This window comes from Helianthus annuus, chromosome 3 (assembly GCF_002127325.2).
Source record: "Helianthus annuus cultivar XRQ/B chromosome 3, HanXRQr2.0-SUNRISE, whole genome shotgun sequence".
NCBI lineage: Eukaryota > Viridiplantae > Streptophyta > Magnoliopsida > Asterales > Asteraceae > Helianthus > Helianthus annuus.
The window spans coordinates 116,574,300-116,597,731 of record NC_035435.2 but is presented as its reverse complement, the minus strand read 5'-3'; the positions used below and the strand labels follow the sequence as shown (position 1 = coordinate 116,597,731).

The 23,432-nt window shown below is 43.4% G+C and overlaps 1 protein-coding gene across 1 annotated transcript; it reads right to left on the bottom strand.

Annotated features, from left to right (window-relative positions):
- Nucleotides 1–7,108: 7,108 nt before the first annotated feature.
- LOC118490474 lies at nucleotides 7,109–7,876 on the bottom strand. Its single transcript, XM_035988133.1, has one exon. It carries the CDS (start codon nucleotides 7,874–7,876, stop codon nucleotides 7,109–7,111), a length of 768 nt encoding a protein of 255 aa, XP_035844026.1.
- Between the last annotated feature and the right edge of the window lie 15,556 nt (nucleotides 7,877–23,432).

The window sequence follows — 23,432 nt, the reverse complement described above, 5'->3', positions numbered from 1 at the left end:
AAAGATCAGTAGTGATCGCGACACATTCATGTGTCTAGTCTTTAGAGGAGTCTGACGCAAGGAACAGTCAGAGTTCCCACAAATAAGATTCACGTCAATGATATACTATACAACCTGTTGAGGTTTCGGACCAAGAGTCCACAAAATGCAGAAAAGACATGATTGATTTACTTGAGCATGATAAAATACATGACATGAGAACACAAAGACGTGTTTCAAATATAAGTGACCATATTGGTTTCACAACTCCCCTGCGACCGATGGCATCGCTTGAATTTCGGGACGAAATTCTTTTAACGGGGGGAGACTATGACAACCGTCACTTTTCCGTACATTCCGTACACTAAATGAACAGTGATCTGTGCCTTAATGAACATACATGATCTAGTTTACAAGAGAAATAAGTTTCTGAATTCCATACAAGTGAATTCATGTACGTTTTATACTACAAAATATTGCTTTATGCAAAAACGAGAGCGTTGCGTCAAAAATATTAGTAAACTCACCGGTAAGACACACTGTGTCAACGGAACTGCAGAAAGCAATCAGACAATAAAATTGGAGCTTAGGTGTAGGTCCAATAACAAGAATACATTAAAACCCAAGAGTACATACAAGGGTTTAATATATATGCTATATGAAAGCAAAAATAAGCACTAAAAAGCACCCGAAACACACTTTAAGAGCAGAACTAATTGCGACAAAACTGCGAAACGAACGTTGATGGCCGCCCGGATAATATTTAATCCCACAAATATTCTGTTATGATTAAAATTTTATTTTAATCAGGTTCGTGTTGAAAAATAAATTAAAACGCTTAAAAACGTTATTTTTCAAGTTTAAGCACGTACCGTGTGTTCCTACGCGACACAGTGCTTACACTGCAAAACGCAGACAACGCAGAAAACCTAGGAATATTCCAGGAATATGCTAGGAATATGCTAAGAATATTCCAGGAATATGCTAGCAATATGCTAAGAATATTCCAGGAATATGCTAGGAATATGCTAGGAATATTCCAAAGAATATGCTAGGAATATGCTAGGAATATTCCAGGAATATGCCAGGAATATGCCAGGAATATGCCAGGAATATGCTAGGAATATTCCAGGAATATACCAGGAATATGCTAGGAATATTCCAGGAATATGCCAGGAATATGCTAGGAATATGCCATATGGAATGTCTATAAATACCTTGAGATGGCACACTAGACAATTCACCACCCAACACCACAAAACTACTCTCTCCTCTCCCTCAAAAACTTTCGGCCGAACACCCCTTGATCATCCATCATATTTTTCGATTTTGTTCTTCACATTCCAACATCATACAAGTGTCAAGTGTCACGCATAAGAAGGCTTGGTGCACTCGGAGCTCGAAGGACCTCTTTCTCTAGCTTTTATCCACCACATTCGCGTCTAGATACTTCCCTAGCCTCGAGCTAGTGGTATGTTGCTTAAAACACATTCTTGAGCTATTTTGAAGTGGTTAATGTGATGTGTAATGATTAAAACTCGAAATCTTACAAAATGGTGCATTAAAGTCTACTAAAAACATGAAAAATGATGGTTAAAAGCTCACTAGTTGTGTAAATGTTGTAGTAATTGAAATTTGTGATTATTTTGGCCTGATCTACGTTGTGGTAGCTCGGATCATCATTTAACCCTGTTTGGTTAAGATCATGGATCTTGACATAAGCTTGTTTGAAATGGTGCAAGGGTTAAAAGGTGAAACTCTACCACACAAGAAACATGAACTTGTGTAAAAGTATTTTTACTTATGAAATGGTGTCTAAAACTAGCCGATCTATGTGTCCACAAGTGGTATTTTTAAAAGACCAAGCGTCAAAAGAAATCACATGTTCTAATCCGGATCTTACACAAACAAAAGTGATTTTTTGTGATCAAACAAGTGTGCGAACACTAGTGTAACAAAAGTTTTAACAAAGAAATAATTTTCGTAAAAACCGACTAGAAGTTGTGGAACTTCATATTCTTTAAAAATAAAGTTTTTTTTTTAAGAAATTAAACTTATTTTTAAAGATAACAAGACTTACTAAATGTGCTAGTAAATTACTACACATTTTTGTAAATATGCAAGTTCATGAAATGGGGAAAATTAGTGATTGTTGTTGATGATTATTGTTGATAATTGTTGTTGATGATTATTGTTGATAATTGTTGTTGATGATTATTGTTGATAATTGTTGTTGATGATTGTTGACGATTTAAAAGAAAATAAACACATGTTTTGAAAACATGGGAAACCTCCATTTTTAGGGGAAACTCTGTCAAAATTTTTATAAATTTTGACACTTAGAAAAATATAAGTTTTTGAAGAACTTATTCCCTAAAAATGTATTTAAAGGTATTATCAAGGTTTCCCTAATTTTTGGTGATAAGAAATGAGGATTTCTTCAAAAATAAAAGTGGATATAAATATGTATATTTTTGAGAGAAAAATATATATTATTTCATCACCAACTTTTCTGCTAAGTGTATATAGTATGTGTTATACGTGCTAGCGTATTGAGACGTAAAGATACACTAAATACTCATGAGGAGTATAAACATGAAAATACACATACAACATGCTTAGACACATACAAGAGGATATATTTATGAAAATATATTACTTGGACAAAATACATAATTCGGGTGCAAAATACAAGATACGTATATTTATTTTTGAGAAAATGATATAAGACAAATAGTTAAAAATATAAATATTTTTAACACAAGAACACAAATACAAAAGATAGTGACTTGCACTTGTGCGATACAAGTCTAGTGACTAACGTTAATAAAACGCGTTTAGGTCACGACGCTAGATAAGCAACTCCGGTGAAGTTTACAACGCAGGAACGCAAAGTTGTGAGTTCATGCTCCCCCTTTTCTTTAACTGTTTTTGGTTTTATAACTCTCGGGGGTGAAATACATGTTACAAATATTATAATTTTTTTTTACAAGTAGTAAAAATACAAGAAGCACTCTTGGTGAGAACGAGTACCGAGTGCAATACGAATCGAGAATACAAAAATACGAGAAGCACACTTGGTGAGAACGAGAACCAAGTATGATGTGCTTTAAGAAATGCCTAGAAATTACTAGATCATGTGAGCATAGACTTAATACTAAAAATGCCATAAAGTCTTGGTGAAAACTTGTACCAAGCCATTAAAAACATTCAGTAATTAGGGACGAGGGTTAGATCTAACGGGTACGGCCGAGCCCCACTCATGGTCCTTATGTGACCTCTTGAGTGCTTCGGTGTCCCAGTCGAGGTAAATCGACACAGTCGAGGTAAATCGACACAGTCGAGGGTAATCGACACAGTCAAGGGAAATTGACACAGTCGAGGTTAATCGACACAGTCGAGGGTAATCGACATAGTTAAAGGAGCCAACACTAATGCTCCATAAGTCCTCACATGCCTTAAAGGAGCCAACACAATTGCTCCATATGTCCTCACATGCCGAAATGTCTTTGTACAAACATTCAATTAGTACGTGGTGTACACAAGAAAACTTGATTTTTGCAAGAATACTTTATTTATACAAGATACATACCATGTTTTCATACTCGGTATGCAAAACGCATGAACTCGCTCAACTTTATGTTGATGTTTTCCAAAATTACATGTATTTCAGGTGACAGGATGGATCTTGGGCGCAAGTGTTGTAACTAGAAGTAGACTACAAGTTTAGATGTCATCCACTTTTGTTGAATTGTAACCTAGATGAAGGTTGTGTTTTAAAACTTAAATGACAAGTGTTTGTGATCCTCAAAATTTTCCGAATGGATGAACATCGTTTTAAATCATGTAGTTGTTTATTATGATCGAATGCAATGATAACAAGCTAGTCACACATCATACGCTTCCGCAAAAGACAGGGTGTGACAAACATGGTGGTGGATGATGGTGTTATGGTGGTGGTGGGTGGTGGATGAAGTGTGAGAGAGGTGGTGTGCCAAGGGATGAGATGGAATGAAGCCAAGCACTCCTATTTATAGGCTGAACAGAAGGCTGGGCATGGCCCCGTGTCCGCTGGACACGCCCCCGTGCCCGTCTGACACTCTCTCTCCTCATTAATTGTAATTCGCAATTACAATTAATGCGCCTGCTGTACTTTCACCACGCCCCCGTGCTCACTGGACACGGCCCCGTGGTGGCCAATGGAAGCTTCTACAAGTTTGTCTTTTATGCTGCTTCTTGGGCACGTCCCCGTGCTGGCTGAGCACGGGGCGTGTTCAGGCTTCTGTTTTCTCTTCTTTGCTTTGGAGGATGTCGTTCAGGGTCCGGGCAGTCTACTTTTATTCCTTTTCTTGTATTTATGCTAGAATTAGTTGTCTTTTTGCTTCTTTTGTGAATTTGAGCTCATTTCATCCTGAAAATACAAAAGGAAGACAAAAACACTCTTTTTCCAACATTAGTACTTAAAAAGGGTTAGTTTTATGCCTTAATTGATGTGATTTATATGTTGCATTTTACACACATCACATGCTCTTTTGGGATCTTCAATCTTTCTTCCGTGAGCTGTCTGTGGTTCTTGGGATTGACCAACTTGCTGATAGATAGCTTTGCGATAGTAATCATCTTTCCCGAATGGATTCTGTGCTCCACTAGCTTCTCTTCCCTTGCACTCCCGCTTGAAATGGCCTTTCTCCCTGCATCGAAAACAAGTAACTTTAGATTTATCAAAACTTAAAGTAGAGACATGTGCATCAAGAAAGTCATTTCTCCCGGTAATGGTTTTGAACTTCTCAGCTCGTCGAAGAACACTAGCAAGACACCATTTAATATCCATGAGTTCCATTTCTTCGGCGTCTATCTGATCGTAATCCTCTTTGGTGAGCATAGGATTTCCGATCCGACCAGCAACAAGCCCTTCATATGGTAACAGAACTGAACCCAGAAGTGCCATGTGATCTTTAGCAGTGTCTTCAGAGAAGCTTTGACCTTCTGGAAGGTTGAGAGCTATGTTGCATTGAATCACGTATCCGTTTCCGGTTTTTGTACTCTGAGACTGAAAACTCGTGTTAGTCTCTTTCGGATTCACACTCGGAAACGATGAAAACCCGCTGCTACTATTGTTTGAATCCTGATCAGCTTTGTCTGATGAATCTCCAGCACTGAAAGCGGTTTGAATCTTCGGACTTCTTTCAGACTCAGTGACTGGACCACTACCCCTGTAGTACATCTTCACATCCTGTTGACCACTCGGACTATTAATCCTCGCGATCTTTTGCTGTTCAAGATCCTGACTCTCAATTTTCTCAATGAACTGTGAAATAGTCAGCCCGTCATACACACCAGTATTCTTTAAAATCATCAAATACGTTCCCCACTCTTTCTGAGGTAACGCGTCAGCCAATTTATCCACCCACTCTTCACGACCTTTCTCAACTCCCAACATCGACAATGATCGCACCAAGTGACAGTATCTCTCGATTAACTTCTTAGTAGCCTCTCCCGGCAAACTGCTAAACAAATCGAACTCTTTCTTTAGTAACGCTTTCTTGCTTTTGATCATGTTTTCGCTTCCCTCGAACTTGACCTTTAATGCATCCCAAATTGACTTAGCAGTTTTGTCGTGCTGTAACAAGATGAATATATCTTCCTTTATCGCCTGCTGCAACAAACTAATCATCATTTTCTCGGCTCTATACATTGCACGTTCTTGATCGGTAAACTCAGATATCTCTTTAACAACTTGAAAATCTGTTCTAGGCAAAGTATACTTCTTCAATATGCACTCCCACGATCTGAGATGATTTGCCTGAACCCAGTTTTCAAACCGATCCTTCCAACCATAATATTCCTCAATGCTCATCAATTTCGGGGGTTTCTGGGTAGTTCCCGTCTCGTTTTCTAGATTCATGGCTTGAGCAATCGCAGCTGGTGACGAAGATGTTGCAAACGCGTTGTAAAATTCGGTATCCATAATCAAATGACACAAATTTCAAGACAAATGACTGATAAGCGAATCTAGTAAAATAAGCGATCCAACCAAATCACTTGGAGCGAACCAGCCAGATAAGCGGACCAGATAAGATCTAATAAGCGGACCGGACAAAGCCTTTTGAGCGAACCAGATCAAAATCAAATGAGCGAACCAAATAAGCGGACCGGGTGACTGAATAAGCGAACAAGGCTATCTGGACAAATAAGCGAACTCAATCAATGTCCATTCGAGCGGACCGTACTCTGTTCGTTCGAGCGGACCAGCAAAGATTTGTTCAGAAAAGCGAACCAGACTATGACTTTGGAGCGGACCAGAACCAATTTTTGAGCGAACCAGCTGAAAATCTGTACGAATGAGCGAACCAGACAGTGACCTAAGAGCGGAACATGATGACGTCAGTACGAGCGAACCACATGATGAACACGATTTGACCCACTAAAACTTCGAATTTTGAGACGAAACTTTCCAGGGTTTGTCATTATGCAGATGCGCACAAACTGTGAAAATTTGAGCGAATTCCGACCGTAAAATCTCCCGAAAATGAGGAAAGAAGGTGTAGAAGTGAGAAGAAATGATGAAATCCGGCTATGATCTGCAGAAAACCTCCTCCCAAGCTCTGATACCACTTGTAGGATCGTTTGCTGACCCAAAAGAGTCGTTCAGAGGTTGTCTCTTGCGTTTCAGATGCGGAATAATAAGAAATGCAAGTAGATATAGCTTGTTCTTCCTTCTAACTGTTTGTTTTATTGATTTGAAACGTTTTACAGCTCAATCTTCACACCGGCAGAGCTTCGGCGTGGAATTCGACAACTGTTTTTCTGAACCCCTCATAACTACATCTATATATAGGCAGTTGGGTCCGCTTATGTGTCACATGACCATAAGAGCGGACCAGGCAAGTCCACATAAGCGGACCATACATGCCAAATAAGCGAACCAAACCCTAATGTCCCTATGAGCGAACCTAGCACATAAATCCTATACAAACTCCTGTTTTCTCGTAATACGTGCCCTATGCTATACAATCCGATATAAGACCTGATCCTAGACACCTAGACGTAATCAACAGATGTAGTGCACTAACAAGGTCTCTATCCGTTAAAATCACACGTGGCTCCATACATTCATCCAACATTGACTTCACCCTCTCAAGCACCCACACAAAGTTATCACCCCGTTCTTTACTAACAACGGCAATGATTTGTTGGTAGGCGTCATACCAACAGTCTGGATAAATCGCATATTGTATAAGTTTGTCTTGTACGTCGCATCGATCAACATGACATGGGGGAATGCACGCCACATGTCTCTCGAGTACCGATGAAGAAAGATCTCTGTTACGATCTCTGTTCCGGGTTCCACCCGTGTCTCGTAAATAAAGTCGTTGTTTATCAGCATGTTTTCTAGTGACTGCATGGGAGTCAATTCGTGTCTTTGTTCGGCTCTAATCTTCGCCACAACATTTTGAACGTCTTTCTGAACATGAAACATGTCGGGGTCATGCTTCCTTATCGTTTGAAATATTTTTTGCGGCTCCATGTTTTGAGCTATCAGCTGCTCGATCAGTTTCATTTCGCTTGGAGTAAACCTTCGCACAAACGCGTGGGCCGACAGGTCCTCACAAAGTTCGTGGTTATGTTTAATTTTTCCGTCTTTTATCTCCCAGGTTTCATACGGGTGGTTTCGCACAGCCAGCAGGTAAAACGGGCAACCGGTTTTTTTGCTTCCGGCTTTTCTAAGTGTTGCTGTAGTCTGGTGCTCACCACCACGATCACATTCAAGCCATACCCTCTCGGTTCTTCCCCCGCTTTTCTTGGATCGACGGGTGATAATAACGAAACCATCCGCGTTTGCTATTTCTTGTATCCGTTTCTTTAGTTCATCTAAAAAGTTGAAAACCTGTAACATCGACAACAACAACAACAACAACAACAACAACAACAACAACAACAATAATAATAATAATAATAATAATAATAATAATAATAAAATAGTAATTGATACCTGCTTTTTTAAGTACGGACTGTCCAGGATGGGAGGTGCCTCACCACCATATCCACCATATCCTCCAACGTCCGGATTGTTTTGATGAACGTAAGGAGTGCCCGGGGAAATGAATTACTGATGACCACCGTCTCCTCCGTCCGTATCCACCATATCCACTGTCTCCTCCGTATCCACCGTCTCCTCCGTATCCACCGTCTCCTCCGTATCCACAGTCTCCTCCTGTCACACCCCAACCGATGGCGGAATCATCGGGGCGCGACACTGAGCGAAACAGATTGTCCAGAAGTTTCCACAACAACTATAATATAAATTCAGTTTACATGACACGTCCCATACCAGATTTAATTATTATAGAAGCAACTAGGCAAATAATTCCATTCCAACAACTCAGATTTAATTATTATAGACAAATGTTTATTGTTTCTAGACTCCCTAGCCTCGATTTCATCACCATGCGCCTAAGCATCCTAGCAACTTAAGAACCTGTCAAATACGTTAAAATAAAGTCAATACATAAAATGTAAAGGTGAGCACACAAGTTTGATAATAGCATATAGAGTTCGAATAGTTTACGCATAACCAGGCACGTACACAGAGGAAAACGGTGCATGTTAATTATCGACATGGGACCATCGATACCAACGACTGCGGGTTGACCGTCCGAGACGGTTCGCAATACATGATTACCACCGTAATCCATGCAAGTAATTGTCCTTAACAACCCCCGTGAACGGGTGCTGAGTCCAAACTATAGTACTATGTTGCTAAGGCAGGTAGATAGCACTCCACGTGTAAACATAATAAACAGCATTCATTTAGTCAAATAGCACATGCATTCGGTTAGCGTTCAAATAGTTTGTGTTTGATTGTGATTTAATAGGTAACGTATGTAACACCCAAAAGTGCTAAAAGCAAAAAGGGATCGAGTATACTCACAGTGGTTGATTGTGGATTGAAGGGAGCGCTGAGAGTAAGATTAGCCTGAATAGTTCGATAGCATAACGATAAGTAACGCGGAAAAGTAAACAAGTATGGATGGATCGAATGGGCTGGTCGATCGAACGGCAGGTTCGATCGACTGGCCCGTCCGATTGGCTGGTATATCCGATTGGACAGTCCCGTTCGATGGGCCGGTAGGCTCGATCGGCTGGACCATTCGAGTGGATTGTTTCTTCCTCTGATGTGTTTGTGTTAGAGGATTTGAACTTTTGAAGTTTTTGTTGCAGTATTTGAGAACACTGAAGTGTTCCTACCTTTCAAGTCGATCGATCGAACGATTCGTTCGATCGGCTAGCTCAATCGATCGGCTAGCTCACTCAATCGGCTAGGAGCTTCATGGTTAGTCCCCAACTGAATGTCACTCGATCGAACAGCCTGTTCGATCGGCTGGCATTCTCTACTACGAACGAGTTATGAAAATGATTAAGTGTTGAAGCATAGTATCTCATGATCCGAACAGTAATGTTCACCAGTCGTGTGACCTATTCGATCGAACATTACTTCGTCAATACTATACTTCAAAAGTTTGGAAAAGTGGGACGCCATGTGCTAGCCGATCGACTGGCCCGGTCGATCGGCTGGTGTGTCCGATCGGCTGGGCTGTTCGATCAGCCTAGCCGTTCGGCCAGCAAGTCTGACCTGGTCGGCCTTTCGTCTAACACTTGGTCGTCTGGTTACTTGTCATTATATCGAGGTAGTTTGATAACGAGTCGAACTATGATACCTTCGTTCTTACCCGTCTCTCCGGCTCGGACAGGAATCACCCAAGTCCGGCCGGTGAACGGTTCGGAATGTCGGTTTAGAGTTTAACCCGAAATCGGTGAACCTTGTTTATAGAACCTGAATCTTGAACCTTTTAACTGTTTGAATGATTAGTTAGCCGGTTCAAGCTCCGTTTCTATCGGTTTGAAGGCATTGAGCGTAAAAGAGTTGAAAGAAAGTTGGAATTCCTTCTTTCAATCCTTCACACCATGAAAATGTTTAGATCTATGATGGATCTTAACTTGTTTATGTGGAAATCGATTAGATCTAAGCTATTCATGGTTGAATGATGCCGGAGTGTGATGTTCTTCAAGAACATCATGATGACATCACCCAAGAACACTTAGATCTTGGTGATTTCACGGTTAGAATCCAAGTTTTGAAAGATAGAAAGGTGTAGAATCAAGTAATGATCAAGATCGTACAAGAATTAGAGTGAAAACTTACCGGGATTGAGAGAAATCTGAGAAAAGGTGAAGAAGATAGCTGGTTCGGTCAGAGCTTTCCAAAAAATGGAAAGTATGACAATGACAGCCCTATTTATAGGCTCCAAAAGAGGAAAGTGTCAGCCGATCGGCCAGGAGCTCCGATCGAGTGGGCTGCTCGATCGGCTGGTAAGATGCTAGCCGATCGGCTGGCCTGTTCGATCAGGATGCTTCCTGTTCGATCCGCCACACACTTCGAGTATTTTGTGACGATTTCCGGCGTTTCGATTTCGATGGACGATGATACGAATACGATAGAGTTCCTAGTCAAATTACTTTTAATCCCAACTACTATATCTAACATATAATCTTCTATAAGTCACGTTCGATGTCGGTTTCGATTGAGTTCGATTGCTTTTCGAGTTTCGATTCGATTTTCGATTGATTTGCTTGAATACCACACCAAACATAAAGTAAACATGCACAAGTAACACATAAAGCACACACACACACGTATATCAATACCATAATTCGCATAATTCGAGTCTCGAGTTCGATTGGTTGTTGCATCGGTTTGATTTCTGATTAGTTAACTTTATCGCATTGTTACTTCCTACTATACACAGTCGTAGATCGGTTCGCGTTAAAACACATTCGATTACTTCGATTCTTGCTGATTACAACACTTACTCCACATAATACAACTAAAACATAAAATCGACTATTTACAGTCAAAGAAAGTCAAAGTTGACTTGGACTTTGACTTTGACTTTGACATTCGAAAACACGGGGTGTTACAGCCTCCCCTTGTTTAGGGAATTTCGTCCCGAAATTAGGCTCGAAGGCTACCCAACACCGTGATTTGCCAATTTGATGCTTCAGATCTATTTATTTAAACAACTGCGGGTACTTGGCCTTCATGTCGCTTTCGAGTTCCCAAGTGAACTCCGCGCCTCGTTTGCCTTCCCATCGGACCTTCGCGATCGGGATTCGAGAGCGCCTGAGTTGCTTGGTTTGGCGATCCATGATTTCGACAGTGTCACACCCCCAAAATCCACACGCGGAGTACCACCGCTTGGGAGCGTGACATGACCAGGATCAAGCCATCAATCATATCAAACATAGCATTTAATATAAAAGTAATTAATGTAAATCATCCTGACATGATTGATGTTTCAAAACCAACATTGTTTAAGTAGCGGAAGCATAGTATGTAATCTCAAATAATTATAAGTTCGAATAATATTCATGAATCCAAATCCCACAACGACCTGCTCCTCCTTGTGCAAGCTCCATAAAGTACCTAAGGTCCTGCAAGGCATGCAGCAAATAATCAACAAACTAGTTGAGCGAGTTCACAGAAAGTAAGTTCATAACGTAATGCATAAGTATAGCTAGTGGGGGCTTCCCATACTAGTGAGTACTAAAGGTGGGGGCTTCCCATGTTCATCCTGGTTAACGAGGGCTTCTCATTAACGGTACTTACTAGACTAACTTCCGACCATGTGTTCTTCTTTACCGAGAACAGGAAAACGTACAGGGTCACGTAGGCTTTACGTGACGTGCCCTTCCCCGAGGACAGTGGTACGCGTGGGGGCTACGTAGGCTTTACGCAGCGTGGCCTTCCGACCTGGAAGCCAGTGAATGGTATAGGGTTACGTAGGCTTTACGCAACGTGTCCTTCCCGACCCGGGAGACATATGGAGAATATACTGGGTTACGTAGGCTTTACGTAACGTGTCCTGACTAACCTGAGGACGATGGTCTATAGTCTGGTATATGCGTAAGTACGAGTAATCATTCCATAACCAACATATCCAACCCAATTCCCAACCCGGGAATCCCATGCCTTGGCTGTGTGAACTCACCTTGGTTTGCTCGGCAGATACACAGAGAGTACAAGTAGCAAGTAAATGGTCACTCACGTCCTACCATGGTTATTATACGAGTCAGGTTCGTATATAGCACGTATATAGTAATCACGTATAGTCATGACAAACATGTACACACGTAAACAGATAAGACATAGCATGTGAGGATCCAACTGTCTAAGTCCAACAATGCCCGGCCCAATAACATAAGCAGCCCAATAATATAACAATCCAGATTCCCAATCGGCCCAAGTAGCAAACACATACAAGTCCATTAATAAACAGTCCACAATTCAAATCGTTGGGCTCAATAGATTGGGCCCGTGACAGTGAAGGCCCAACAGTGTGCGTGTAAACGATGGTCTCGAGTCGCAACGGAGATCTCGAGTCGCAACCGGAGATTACGAGTCGCAACAGCTGGTTGCGAGTCGTAATGGAGATCTCGGTTCATCATGGTCTGGTTACGAGTCGCAACGGGACTCGCAACCGTGGTTTCGGCCGGTGCTGTTTGTGGTCTCGAGTCGAGACGGGGAGGTTTCGACTCGCAATCTGAGTCGCAACCGGCTGTGTAACTGGTTTCCATAATTCTAGTCAATTAGACTCCGTGATTTCAGCTAACAGTTTGGTCAGTTTCGGAAACAGATCAAATCAACAATTAATCTATAATCAAGCATGTTCATAATCAACATCAATTCAAGAACAATTAACCAATCTTGTACAGAACATGTAATCGGGTCATGTGATACATAATCCCATAGACTAACATGCAACCTAGATCATGAAAAACCCAAAACGAATCATCATACCAACCTTTCGGGAACAATCTATGCTAGCCGATCCTCAATCATTAAATCTAATATTATCATACACACAATCCAAACATATATCATGTTAACCGATTTATCAAGCATCTCGCTATTTGAATAACTTCATACATCCGATTTGCATGAACATACATAAGAGCCAATTTAACAAAACATTTATCAATTTACATCCCAATCAATACATTAACAAGAATTCTCGGTTAAGCAAACACCAACATACAAAACCATACGATAACCATTTAATAAGCAACCTAGTTATCAAGCACTAACCGGTTGGATTGAAGGTAGAGGATCGATTCGTTTCACAAGCTTCAAAGTGTGTGTGTGCCGTCGGGTTCCAAGCAAACGAGAGAGAGCAAAGCTTCTAGGGTTTGTGTGTGTGTTCTTGTGTTGTAACAAATGAGAGGAAAACAAGACCCTTAGTTTTGGTATAGTGGTTGCGAGTGGGGAGTGGGCCGAGCCCACTCGGTTGTCTAATGGACCCGAGAACAAGGAGTGGCCCAAAGGGCTTTGTGTGGCCGGTTCCCCAACATACGACATACATACACACATAATGCATATAACATAACATATATCATGAAATCAATTAATCATTCGGGTTTATAAAATCACATATCGTGCACAAACGTTACATCAAAGCAAGTCTAAAGTTCGAGTTGTCACATTATCCCCAACTAATTGGAAATTTCGTCCCGAAATTTGGTATGTACTCACTGAGGAAGCTAGGTAAACTGTACTGTTCACTGGTTTTCCTGGGGTGTCACATCCTCCCCCCGTTGATCTGGAATTTCGTCCCGAAATTCCGAAGTAGTAGCTTCAGCCTCAGTAGTGGTTGCCTTGTTCCCGAATAACTGGGGGTACTTTTCTGTCATCCTGTCTTCGCGCTCCCAGGTGTACTCTGGGCCACGTTTGGAGTTCCAACGAACTCGGACAAGAGGGATTCTCTTGTGTTTGAGGACCTTCACATCCCGGTCCGTGATTTCCACTGGTTCCTCGACGAACTGCAACCGCTCGTCGATAGTAAGTTCCTTAAAAGGAATGATAAGATTTTCATCTGATAGGCACTTCTTTAGGTTCGATACATGAAAGACATTGTGAACTGCCCCGAGTTCAGCTGGTAGGTTCAACTTGTAGGCTACCTTGCCAATCTTTTCTATGATTTCGAATGGTCCGACGTACCGCGGATTCAGTTTGCCCCGTTTGCCAAAACGAACCACACCCTTCCAGGGTGAGACTTTCAATAAAACCCGGTCCCCGACCTCAAATTCCAATGGCTTTCTACACTTGTCCGCGTAGGCTTTCTGACGGTCGCGTGCTGCCGCCATGCGCTGTCGTATCTGTGCAATCTTTTCTGTGGCGTCCACTACAATCTCTGGACCCGTGATCTGACTATCTCCCACCTCTGCCCAACAGAGAGGTGACCGGCATTTACGCCCGTACAATGCCTCGAATGGAGCGGCTTGAATGCTGGTATGGTAACTGTTATTGTATGAGAACTCCACTAAAGGGAGATGCTTTTCCCAGCCGTTGCCGAAATCGATAACGCATGCCCGAAGCATGTCTTCAAGTGTTTGAATCGTACGCTCAGACTGCCCATCCGTCTGAGGGTGGTATGCTGTGCTCATGTCTAGTCGTGAGCCAAAGGATTTATGCATCGCTTGCCAAAGTTCTGACGTGAATCGTGCATCGCGATCCGAAATAATAGAAGTGGGCACTCCGTGCCTCGAAACAACTTCTTTAAGATAGACGTCTGCTAGGGTAGAAAACTTATCCGTTTCTTTGATAGCCAAGAAGTGAGCAGACTTTGTGAGTCGATCGACGATTACCCAAATAGTGTCATTCCCACGCTGGGATCTAGGTAAGCCCGTAACGAAATCCATGGAAATTTCTTCCCATTTCCATTGTGGTATCTTAGGCTGCTGAAGTAGGCCAGCTGGTTTCTGATATTCAACCTTGACTCTCGCACAAGTCAAGCATTTTCCAACGTACGTAGCAATGTGGGCCTTCATACTAGGCCACCAATAAGTAGTGCTAATGTCGTGGTACATTTTATCCGACCCTGGATGTACCGAATAGCGAGACTTGTGAGCTTCATCCATTACAAGTTCGCGTAAACCGCCGTAAAGAGGGACCCAAATCCGGCCCGTTACATAGTAGGCGCCGTCTGCCTTCTGTTCCATCTGTTGTCGTGAGCCGCGTAAGGCTTCAGCCTTGACGTTTTCGGGCTTCAATGCTTCTGTCTGAGCAGCTCGTATCTGTGCAGGAAGGCTAGACTGAATCGTTAGCTGTAGCGCTCGCACGCGCCGTGGTAAAGTGTCCTTTCGACTGAGGGCATCAGCCACCACATTGGCTTTGCCTGGATGGTACTTGATAGCGCATTCGTAATCGTTAAGTAACTCGACCCATCGTCGTTGACGCATATTCAAATCCTTCTGCTTAAGGATATGCTCGAGACTCCTGTGATCGGTGTAAATCGTGCACCTGGTACCGTACAGGTAGTGTCGCCATATCTTAAGCGCAAAAACAACAGCTCCCAGCTCTAAATCGTGCGTCGTGTAGTTGCGTTCATGAACCTTGAGTTGACGAGAGGCGTAAGCGATAACCTTGTCGCGCTGCATTAACACACATCCCAATCCCCGAATGGATGCATCACAATAAACCACAAAGTCATCCGTGCCCTCTGGCAATGAGAGGATAGGTGCACTGCAAAGTCTATCCTTCAGGTGCTGAAAAGCAGTCTCCTGGGGCTCTCCCCAGCGATAGGTAACACCCTTCTGTGTCAGTAACGTAAGCGGCTGAGCAATCTTCGAAAAGTCTCTAATAAACCGTCTGTAGTAACCTGCCAGACCCAAGAATTGACGTATCTCTGTTGGTGTACGCGGTGCAGGCCAGTTTCTGATCGAATCCACCTTGGATGGATCAATATGGATCCCATCCTTGTTTACCACGTGGCCTAAGAAGTGGACTTCGCGAAGCCAGAAGTCGCATTTAGAAAGCTTGGCGTACAGCTGTTCCTTCCGAAGGAGTTCCAAAATAAGGCGAAGATGTTGCTCGTGTTCCTCCCGACTCTTGGAGTAAATCAGAATGTCGTCGATGAAAACAATGACGAACTTGTCGAGATAGGGTTTGCACACCCTGTTCATAAGATCCATAAATACAGCAGGCGCGTTCGTTAACCCGAATGGCATGACGAGAAACTCGTAGTGACCGTAACGAGTTCTGAAAGCTGTCTTGGAGACGTCCTCATCTCGGACTCTCAACTGATGGTAACCAGACCTCAAGTCTATCTTCGAGTAGTAACACGACCCTTGCAACTGGTCGAATAAGTCGTCTATGCGTGGAAGAGGATAACGGTTCTTCACCGTCACCTTGTTGAGTTCCCTGTAGTCTATACACATCCTGAACGTACCGTCTTTCTTTTTCACGAAAAGCACTGGAGCTCCCCAAGGCGAAGAGCTTGGTCGTATGAAACCCTTTTCCAAGAGTTCTTGTAGTTGCTTAGACAGTTCCTCCAATTCTGATGGAGCTAGACGATATGGTGCGCGAGCTATGGGTGCTGCTCCCGGAGCGAGCTCGATTTGAAATTCGACCTGACGATGAGGCGGTAAGCCAGGTAAGTCTTCAGGAAACACCTGAGGGTAATCACGTACAATTGGAATATCCTCCAATTTCTTTTCCTTTGCTGATGCGTCTATAACGAGAGCCAGAATGGCTGCGTGACCTTTACGTAAGCACTTCTGAGCCTTCAAGAAAGAGATGATGCCAACCACAGCACCACTCTTGTCACCTTGAACTTCTAGAGGTTCCTGACCCGGACGAGGAATGCGAATAACCTTTTCGCTGCATAAGATTTCTGCCTGGTGTTGGGAAAGCCAATCCATCCCAATCACGACGTCGAAGCTACCCAAAACTATGGGAATGAGATCAATGGAGAAGGCTTGACCAGCTAGGATAAGATTACAACCCTGAACTACGTGCGTGGCTTCTAAACTTTTACCGTTAGCTAACTCTACTACATGTTTGGTGGGTAAAAGTGTTGGTGCACGTTTTAGCAGTTGACACATTTTCACAGACATATAGCTTGTATCCGCACCCGAATCAAATAAAACAGTAACGTAAATATTGTCGAGGAGAAACTTACCCATAACAACGTTGGGATCGTTCACTGCGTCACCTCGACCTAGCACGAATGCACGACCACGAGCTTCATTACCGTTGTTGTTTCCCCCGTTGTTGTTATTCCCGTTGCCCTGATTGTTGTTGTTGTTGCGATTCTGGTTCAACTGAGGGCAATCGCGTTTGAAGTGACCTTCAGCCCCACACTGGAAACATCCCCGGTTTCCACGCTGTGGCTGCTGCTGCTGCTGCTGGTTCTGTGGAGCTGGTTGCTGAGGCTGCTGATTCTGATTCGCAGGACGAGGGCTCCTGCAGTCTTTGGCCTCGTGACCCATCTTAAGACACCTTTGACAACGACCCTTGTTACATGGGCCGTGGTGATGCCTGTTGCAGTTGTGGCACCTGGGTTGACTACCCTGATATCTCCTCTGTCTGTGACTACCAGAGGATTGCTGACTAGGACTCTGGTAGTGATCGATCTTCTGCTGCTGAGCTTGTGGCTGAGCAATCGCTGAACCTTTGCTGGAATCCCCATCCCACTTTCTTTTACTGTCACCAGTTGTAGCAGGAGTAACTGAGGTGGTGACATTAGCAGTAGCATTAACACGCTTGGGCAGTTTATTCTGATCCACTGCCTGATCAGTGATGCGATGAGCGAGGCGCTGGATTTCCTGGATGTTTTCGAGATTAGCCGACGTCACGTGGCTCTGAATTTCTGGCGCCAATCCCTTGAGATACAACTCAATGCGCTTGTATGGAGGGTCCACCATAGTAGGACACAGAACGGCCAGCTCGTTCGACCGTTTGGTATACGCTTCGATTTCCGATCCAACCATTTTCAAGTTATACAACTCGTCTTCCAGCTTGTGAATATCTTCCCGCGTGCAATACTCACGCTTGATGAGTTCCTTAAAATCGTTCCATGGGGTGGCGTTAGCAGCTGCCAACCCTAAGATCTGAACTTGGGCGTTCCACCAAGTTAACGCTATTCCTTCCAAAGTGCCAGTAGCAAACTTGACCTTGCGAGCCTCAGGGCACTCGCACATTTCGAATACTGATTCTAGCTTCTCGAACCAGTGGAGGAGTCCAACCGCTCCTTCTGTGCCGCTGAAAGAGTTTGGACGACAGTCCATGAAATTCTTGAACGTGCAGACAGGCTGCTGCGCGTGTTGACCTATTGTGTACGAATAGGACGAGAGTTAAATACGAGAGTTAATGTAGGATCTAAAGATCCTAGTGTGTGCCTATACTGCAGGATATACTACCTGCTTGAGCTGCTGCAACTGCCGCAACAACTTGAGCTTGAACAAGAGCCTCTAGCTGGGCTTGTGTCATGTTGATTCGTCCAGACATGATCTTCATAGTAACAAGTAGCATACGTAAGAATGGTTCGCGAGTAGGGCGATGACAGAAAAGCGTAGGCATATAGGTGTTCTCATGTAATCAAAGTATGTGTATCTAAGCGTAATGCGAGCAAAGTTCTAAGCAGTTCTAGCAAACAGGTAATAAACATAAACCCTATTACCTAGGATGTCGAGTCTTGCACGTGGAGCGAAGCGTCGTTGTGGATCGTTGAGAGCACTGTACTGGTTATAGTCCGGTTTTAATAAAAACGTTTTCCCATATTAAAACCAAGTTCTCTATAACCAATGGCTCTGATACCAATCTGTCACACCCCCAAAATCCACACGCGGAGTACCACCGCTTGGGAGCGTGACATGACCAGGATCAAGCCATCAATCATATCAAACATAGCATTTAATATAAAAGTAATTAATGTAAATCATCCTGACATGATTGATGTTTCAAAACCAACATTGTTTAAGTAGCGGAAGCATAGTATGTAATCTCAAATAATTATAAGTTCGAATAATATTCATGAATCCAAATCCCACAACGACCTGCTCCTCCTTGTGCAAGCTCCATAAAGTACCTAAGGTCCTGCAAGGCATGCAGCAAATAATCAACAAACTAGTTGAGCGAGTTCACAGAAAGTAAGTTCATAACGTAATGCATAAGTATAGCTAGTGGGGGCTTCCCATACTAGTGAGTACTAAAGGTGGGGGCTTCCCATGTTCATCCTGGTTAACGAGGGCTTCTCATTAACGGTACTTACTAGACTAACTTCCGACCATGTGTTCTTCTTTACCGAGAACAGGAAAACGTACAGGGTCACGTAGGCTTTACGTGACGTGCCCTTCCCCGAGGACAGTGGTACGCGTGGGGGCTACGTAGGCTTTACGCAGCGTGGCCTTCCGACCTGGAAGCCAGTGAATGGTATAGGGTTACGTAGGCTTTACGCAACGTGTCCTTCCCGACCCGGGAGACATATGGAGAATATACTGGGTTACGTAGGCTTTACGTAACGTGTCCTGACTAACCTGAGGACGATGGTCTATAGTCTGGTATATGCGTAAGTACGAGTAATCATTCCATAACCAACATATCCAACCCAATTCCCAACCCGGGAATCCCATGCCTTGGCTGTGTGAACTCACCTTGGTTTGCTCGGCAGATACACAGAGAGTACAAGTAGCAAGTAAATGGTCACTCACGTCCTACCATGGTTATTATACGAGTCAGGTTCGTATATAGTAATCACGTATAGTCATGACAAACATGTACACACGTAAACAGATAAGACATAGCATGTGAGGATCCAACTGTCTAAGTCCAACAATGCCCGGCCCAATAACATAAGCAGCCCAATAATATAACAATCCAGATTCCCAATCGGCCCAAGTAGCAAACACATACAAGTCCATTAATAAACAGTCCACAATTCAAATCGTTGGGCTCAATAGATTGGGCCCGTGACAGTGAAGGCCCAACAGTGTGCGTGTAAACGATGGTCTCGAGTCGCAACGGAGATCTCGAGTCGCAACCGGAGATTACGAGTCGCAACAGCTGGTTGCGAGTCGTAATGGAGATCTCGGTTCATCATGGTCTGGTTACGAGTCGCAACGGGACTCGCAACCGTGGTTTCGGCCGGTGCTGTTTGTGGTCTCGAGTCGAGACGGGGAGGTTTCGACTCGCAATCTGAGTCGCAACCGGCTGTGTAACTGGTTTCCATAATTCTAGTCAATTAGACTCCGTGATTTCAGCTAACAGTTTGGTCAGTTTCGGAAACAGATCAAATCAACAATTAATCTATAATCAAGCATGTTCATAATCAACATCAATTCAAGAACAATTAACCAATCTTGTACAGAACATGTAATCGGGTCATGTGATACATAATCCCATAGACTAACATGCAACCTAGATCATGAAAAACCCAAAACGAATCATCATACCAACCTTTCGGGAACAATCTATGCTAGCCGATCCTCAATCATTAAATCTAATATTATCATACACACAATCCAAACATATATCATGTTAACCGATTTATCAAGCATCTCGCTATTTGAATAACTTCATACATCCGATTTGCATGAACATACATAAGAGCCAATTTAACAAAACATTTATCAATTTACATCCCAATCAATACATTAACAAGAATTCTCGGTTAAGCAAACACCAACATACAAAACCATACGATAACCATTTAATAAGCAACCTAGTTATCAAGCACTAACCGGTTGGATTGAAGGTAGAGGATCGATTCGTTTCACAAGCTTCAAAGTGTGTGTGTGCCGTCGGGTTCCAAGCAAACGAGAGAGAGCAAAGCTTCTAGGGTTTGTGTGTGTGTTCTTGTGTTGTAACAAATGAGAGGAAAACAAGACCCTTAGTTTTGGTATAGTGGTTGCGAGTGGGGAGTGGGCCGAGCCCACTCGGTTGTCTAATGGACCCGAGAACAAGGAGTGGCCCAAAGGGCTTTGTGTGGCCGGTTCCCCAACATACGACATACATACACACATAATGCATATAACATAACATATATCATGAAATCAATTAATCATTCGGGTTTATAAAATCACATATCGTGCACAAACGTTACATCAAAGCAAGTCTAAAGTTCGAGTTGTCACAGACAGGCTTTTCCACGAACTGTAACGTTTCGTTGACCTGAAGATCGTCGAGTGGTATGATTAGATCATGATCAGCAAGGCATTTTCGGAGGTTAGAGACGTAGAAAGTCGGGTGGACATTACTAACTTCCTCCGGTAGTTCGAGTCTGTAGGAGACTTTTCCGATTCTTTCCAGAATCCTAAATGGTCCAACATATCGAGGCGCTAGTTTCCCTTTCTTGCCGAATCGGACTACACCCTTCCAAGGTGATACCTTTAGGAGTACGTAGTCACCAACTTCAAATTCAAGGGGCTTGCGTCTTTTATCGGCGTAACTTTTCTGTCTGTTCCGAGCTTTTACCAAGTTGTCTCGAATCTGGTGGATTTTGTCAGTCATTTCTTGTAGAATCTCGGGACCGGTTAGTTGCGAGTGACCGATCTCGTGCCACACAATAGGCGATCGACATCTTCTACCATACAAAGCCTCGAAAGGTGCCATTTGAATGCTGGCATGACAGCTGTTATTGTACGAGAATTCAACCAATGGCAGGTGTTTGTTCCAACTACCGCCAAAATCTATAATACACGCTCGGAGCATGTCTTCAAGAGTACGGATCGCTCTTTCAGTCTGTCCGTCGGTTTGAGGATGGAATGCAGTACTCAGATTAAGCGACGTACCAAGGGCCGCTTGAAACGTTTCCCACAATCGCGAAGTGAACTGAGCATCACGGTCTGAAATGATGTCACGAGGCGTACCATGATTACGAATGATCTCGTCGGTGTATATTTGGGCTAGTCGTTCCACCTTGTAGTCTTCTCGTATCGGCAAAAAGTGGGATGATTTCGTTAGACGATCAACTATAACCCAAATACTGTCGTGACCTGATGGCGTGGGCGGGAGTTTTGTTATGAAATCCATAGCTATGCTCTCCCACTTCCATATAGGTATCGGCGGTTGTTCGAGTAAGCCAGAAGGTCTTTGATGTTCAGCCTTGACTCTTGCACAAGTTAAACAGCTTCCAACGTACAAAGCGATATCCCGTTTCATACCCGGCCACCAGTACTTATAACGCAGGTCCTGGTACATCTTGTCTGCGCCGGGATGAATAGAATACCGGGATTTGTGGGCTTCGTTCATGATAATCTTTCGCAAATCGGTCCGCTTAGGGATCCAAATTCGGTCCAGATAATAGAATATCCCATCTGGTTTGCTTACTAACTGAGCTTCATCGTGATAGATTCTTTCTCTCTTCAATGTACGCTCGTTGAAGCAAGCATGTTGGGCTTCACGAATAAGGGTTTCGAGGTTGTGCCGGGCTTGGGTGTTTCGGGTACTGAGCACGTAACTCTTTCTGCTGAGCGTGTCAGCGACCACATTCGCTTTGCCTGGGTGATAACGAATCTCACAGTCGTAATCGTTGAGAAGTTCTACCCATCGGCGTTGACGCATATTAAGCTCTCTCTGATTAAAGATGTGTTGTAAAATCCTGTGATCAGTGTAGATCGTACACTTAGTGCCATACAGGTAGTGTCGCCAAATCTTCAATGCAAAGACAACCGCGCCTAGCTCGAGGTCATGGGTTGTATAGTTCTTCTCGTGGATCTTGAGCTGACGAGATGCGTAGGCTATAACCTTGTCTCGCTGCATGAGAATACAGCCGAGACCAAGGTTAGAAGCATCACAGTAGACAATGAAGTTGTCGCTTCCGTCGGGCAGCGTAAGAATCGGTGCGTTGCACAACATATGCTTGAGGGTTTGAAAGGTAGTCTCTTCTGCGTTTCCCCACACAAAAGGCTTGTCTTTATGAGTAAGAGCGGTAAGCGGCACAACGATCTTGGAGAATCCTTTAATGAATCGTCGATAATAGCCCGCTAGTCCGAGAAAAGAACGAACTTCTGACGGGTTCTTAGGCGTAATCCAGCATTTGACAGCTTCAATCTTCGCAGGGTCGACATGGATACCCCGACTATTCACTATGTGACCCAGAAATTGAACCTCCTCCAACCAGAATTCGCACTTGGAGAACTTGGCATAGAGTTGGTTCCCCTGGAGTAACTCGAGAACCAAACGTAGATGTTGCGCGTGTTCGGCTTTCGATTTGGAATAAATCAAGACATTGTCGATGAACACGATGACGAAACGGTCAAGGTATGGCTTACACACGCGATTCATCAGATCCATGAAAACCGCGGGTGCGTTGGTTAAACCAAAGGGCATAACAACAAATTCGTAATGGCCATAACAGGTTCGAAAAGCGGTTTTAGGAATGTCTTCCTCCACAATCCGTAGCTGATGATATCCTTAACGTAGATCGATCTTAGAGAAGCATGACGCACCTTGTAGCTGATCAAACAAATCGTCAATTCGGGGTAAGGGGTATCGGTTCTTAATGGTTAGCTTATTCAACTCCCGATAGTCGATGCACATCCAGAACGATCCATCCTTCTTCTTGACAAAAAGGACTGGCGCGCCCCAAGGAGAGGTGCTTGGGCGAATAAAGCCT

Coding starts and splice junctions, on each gene's coding strand:
- LOC118490474 (XM_035988133.1), bottom strand. CDS start 7,876: ATGTTACAGGTTTTCAACTTTTTAGATGAACTAAAGAAACGGATACAA.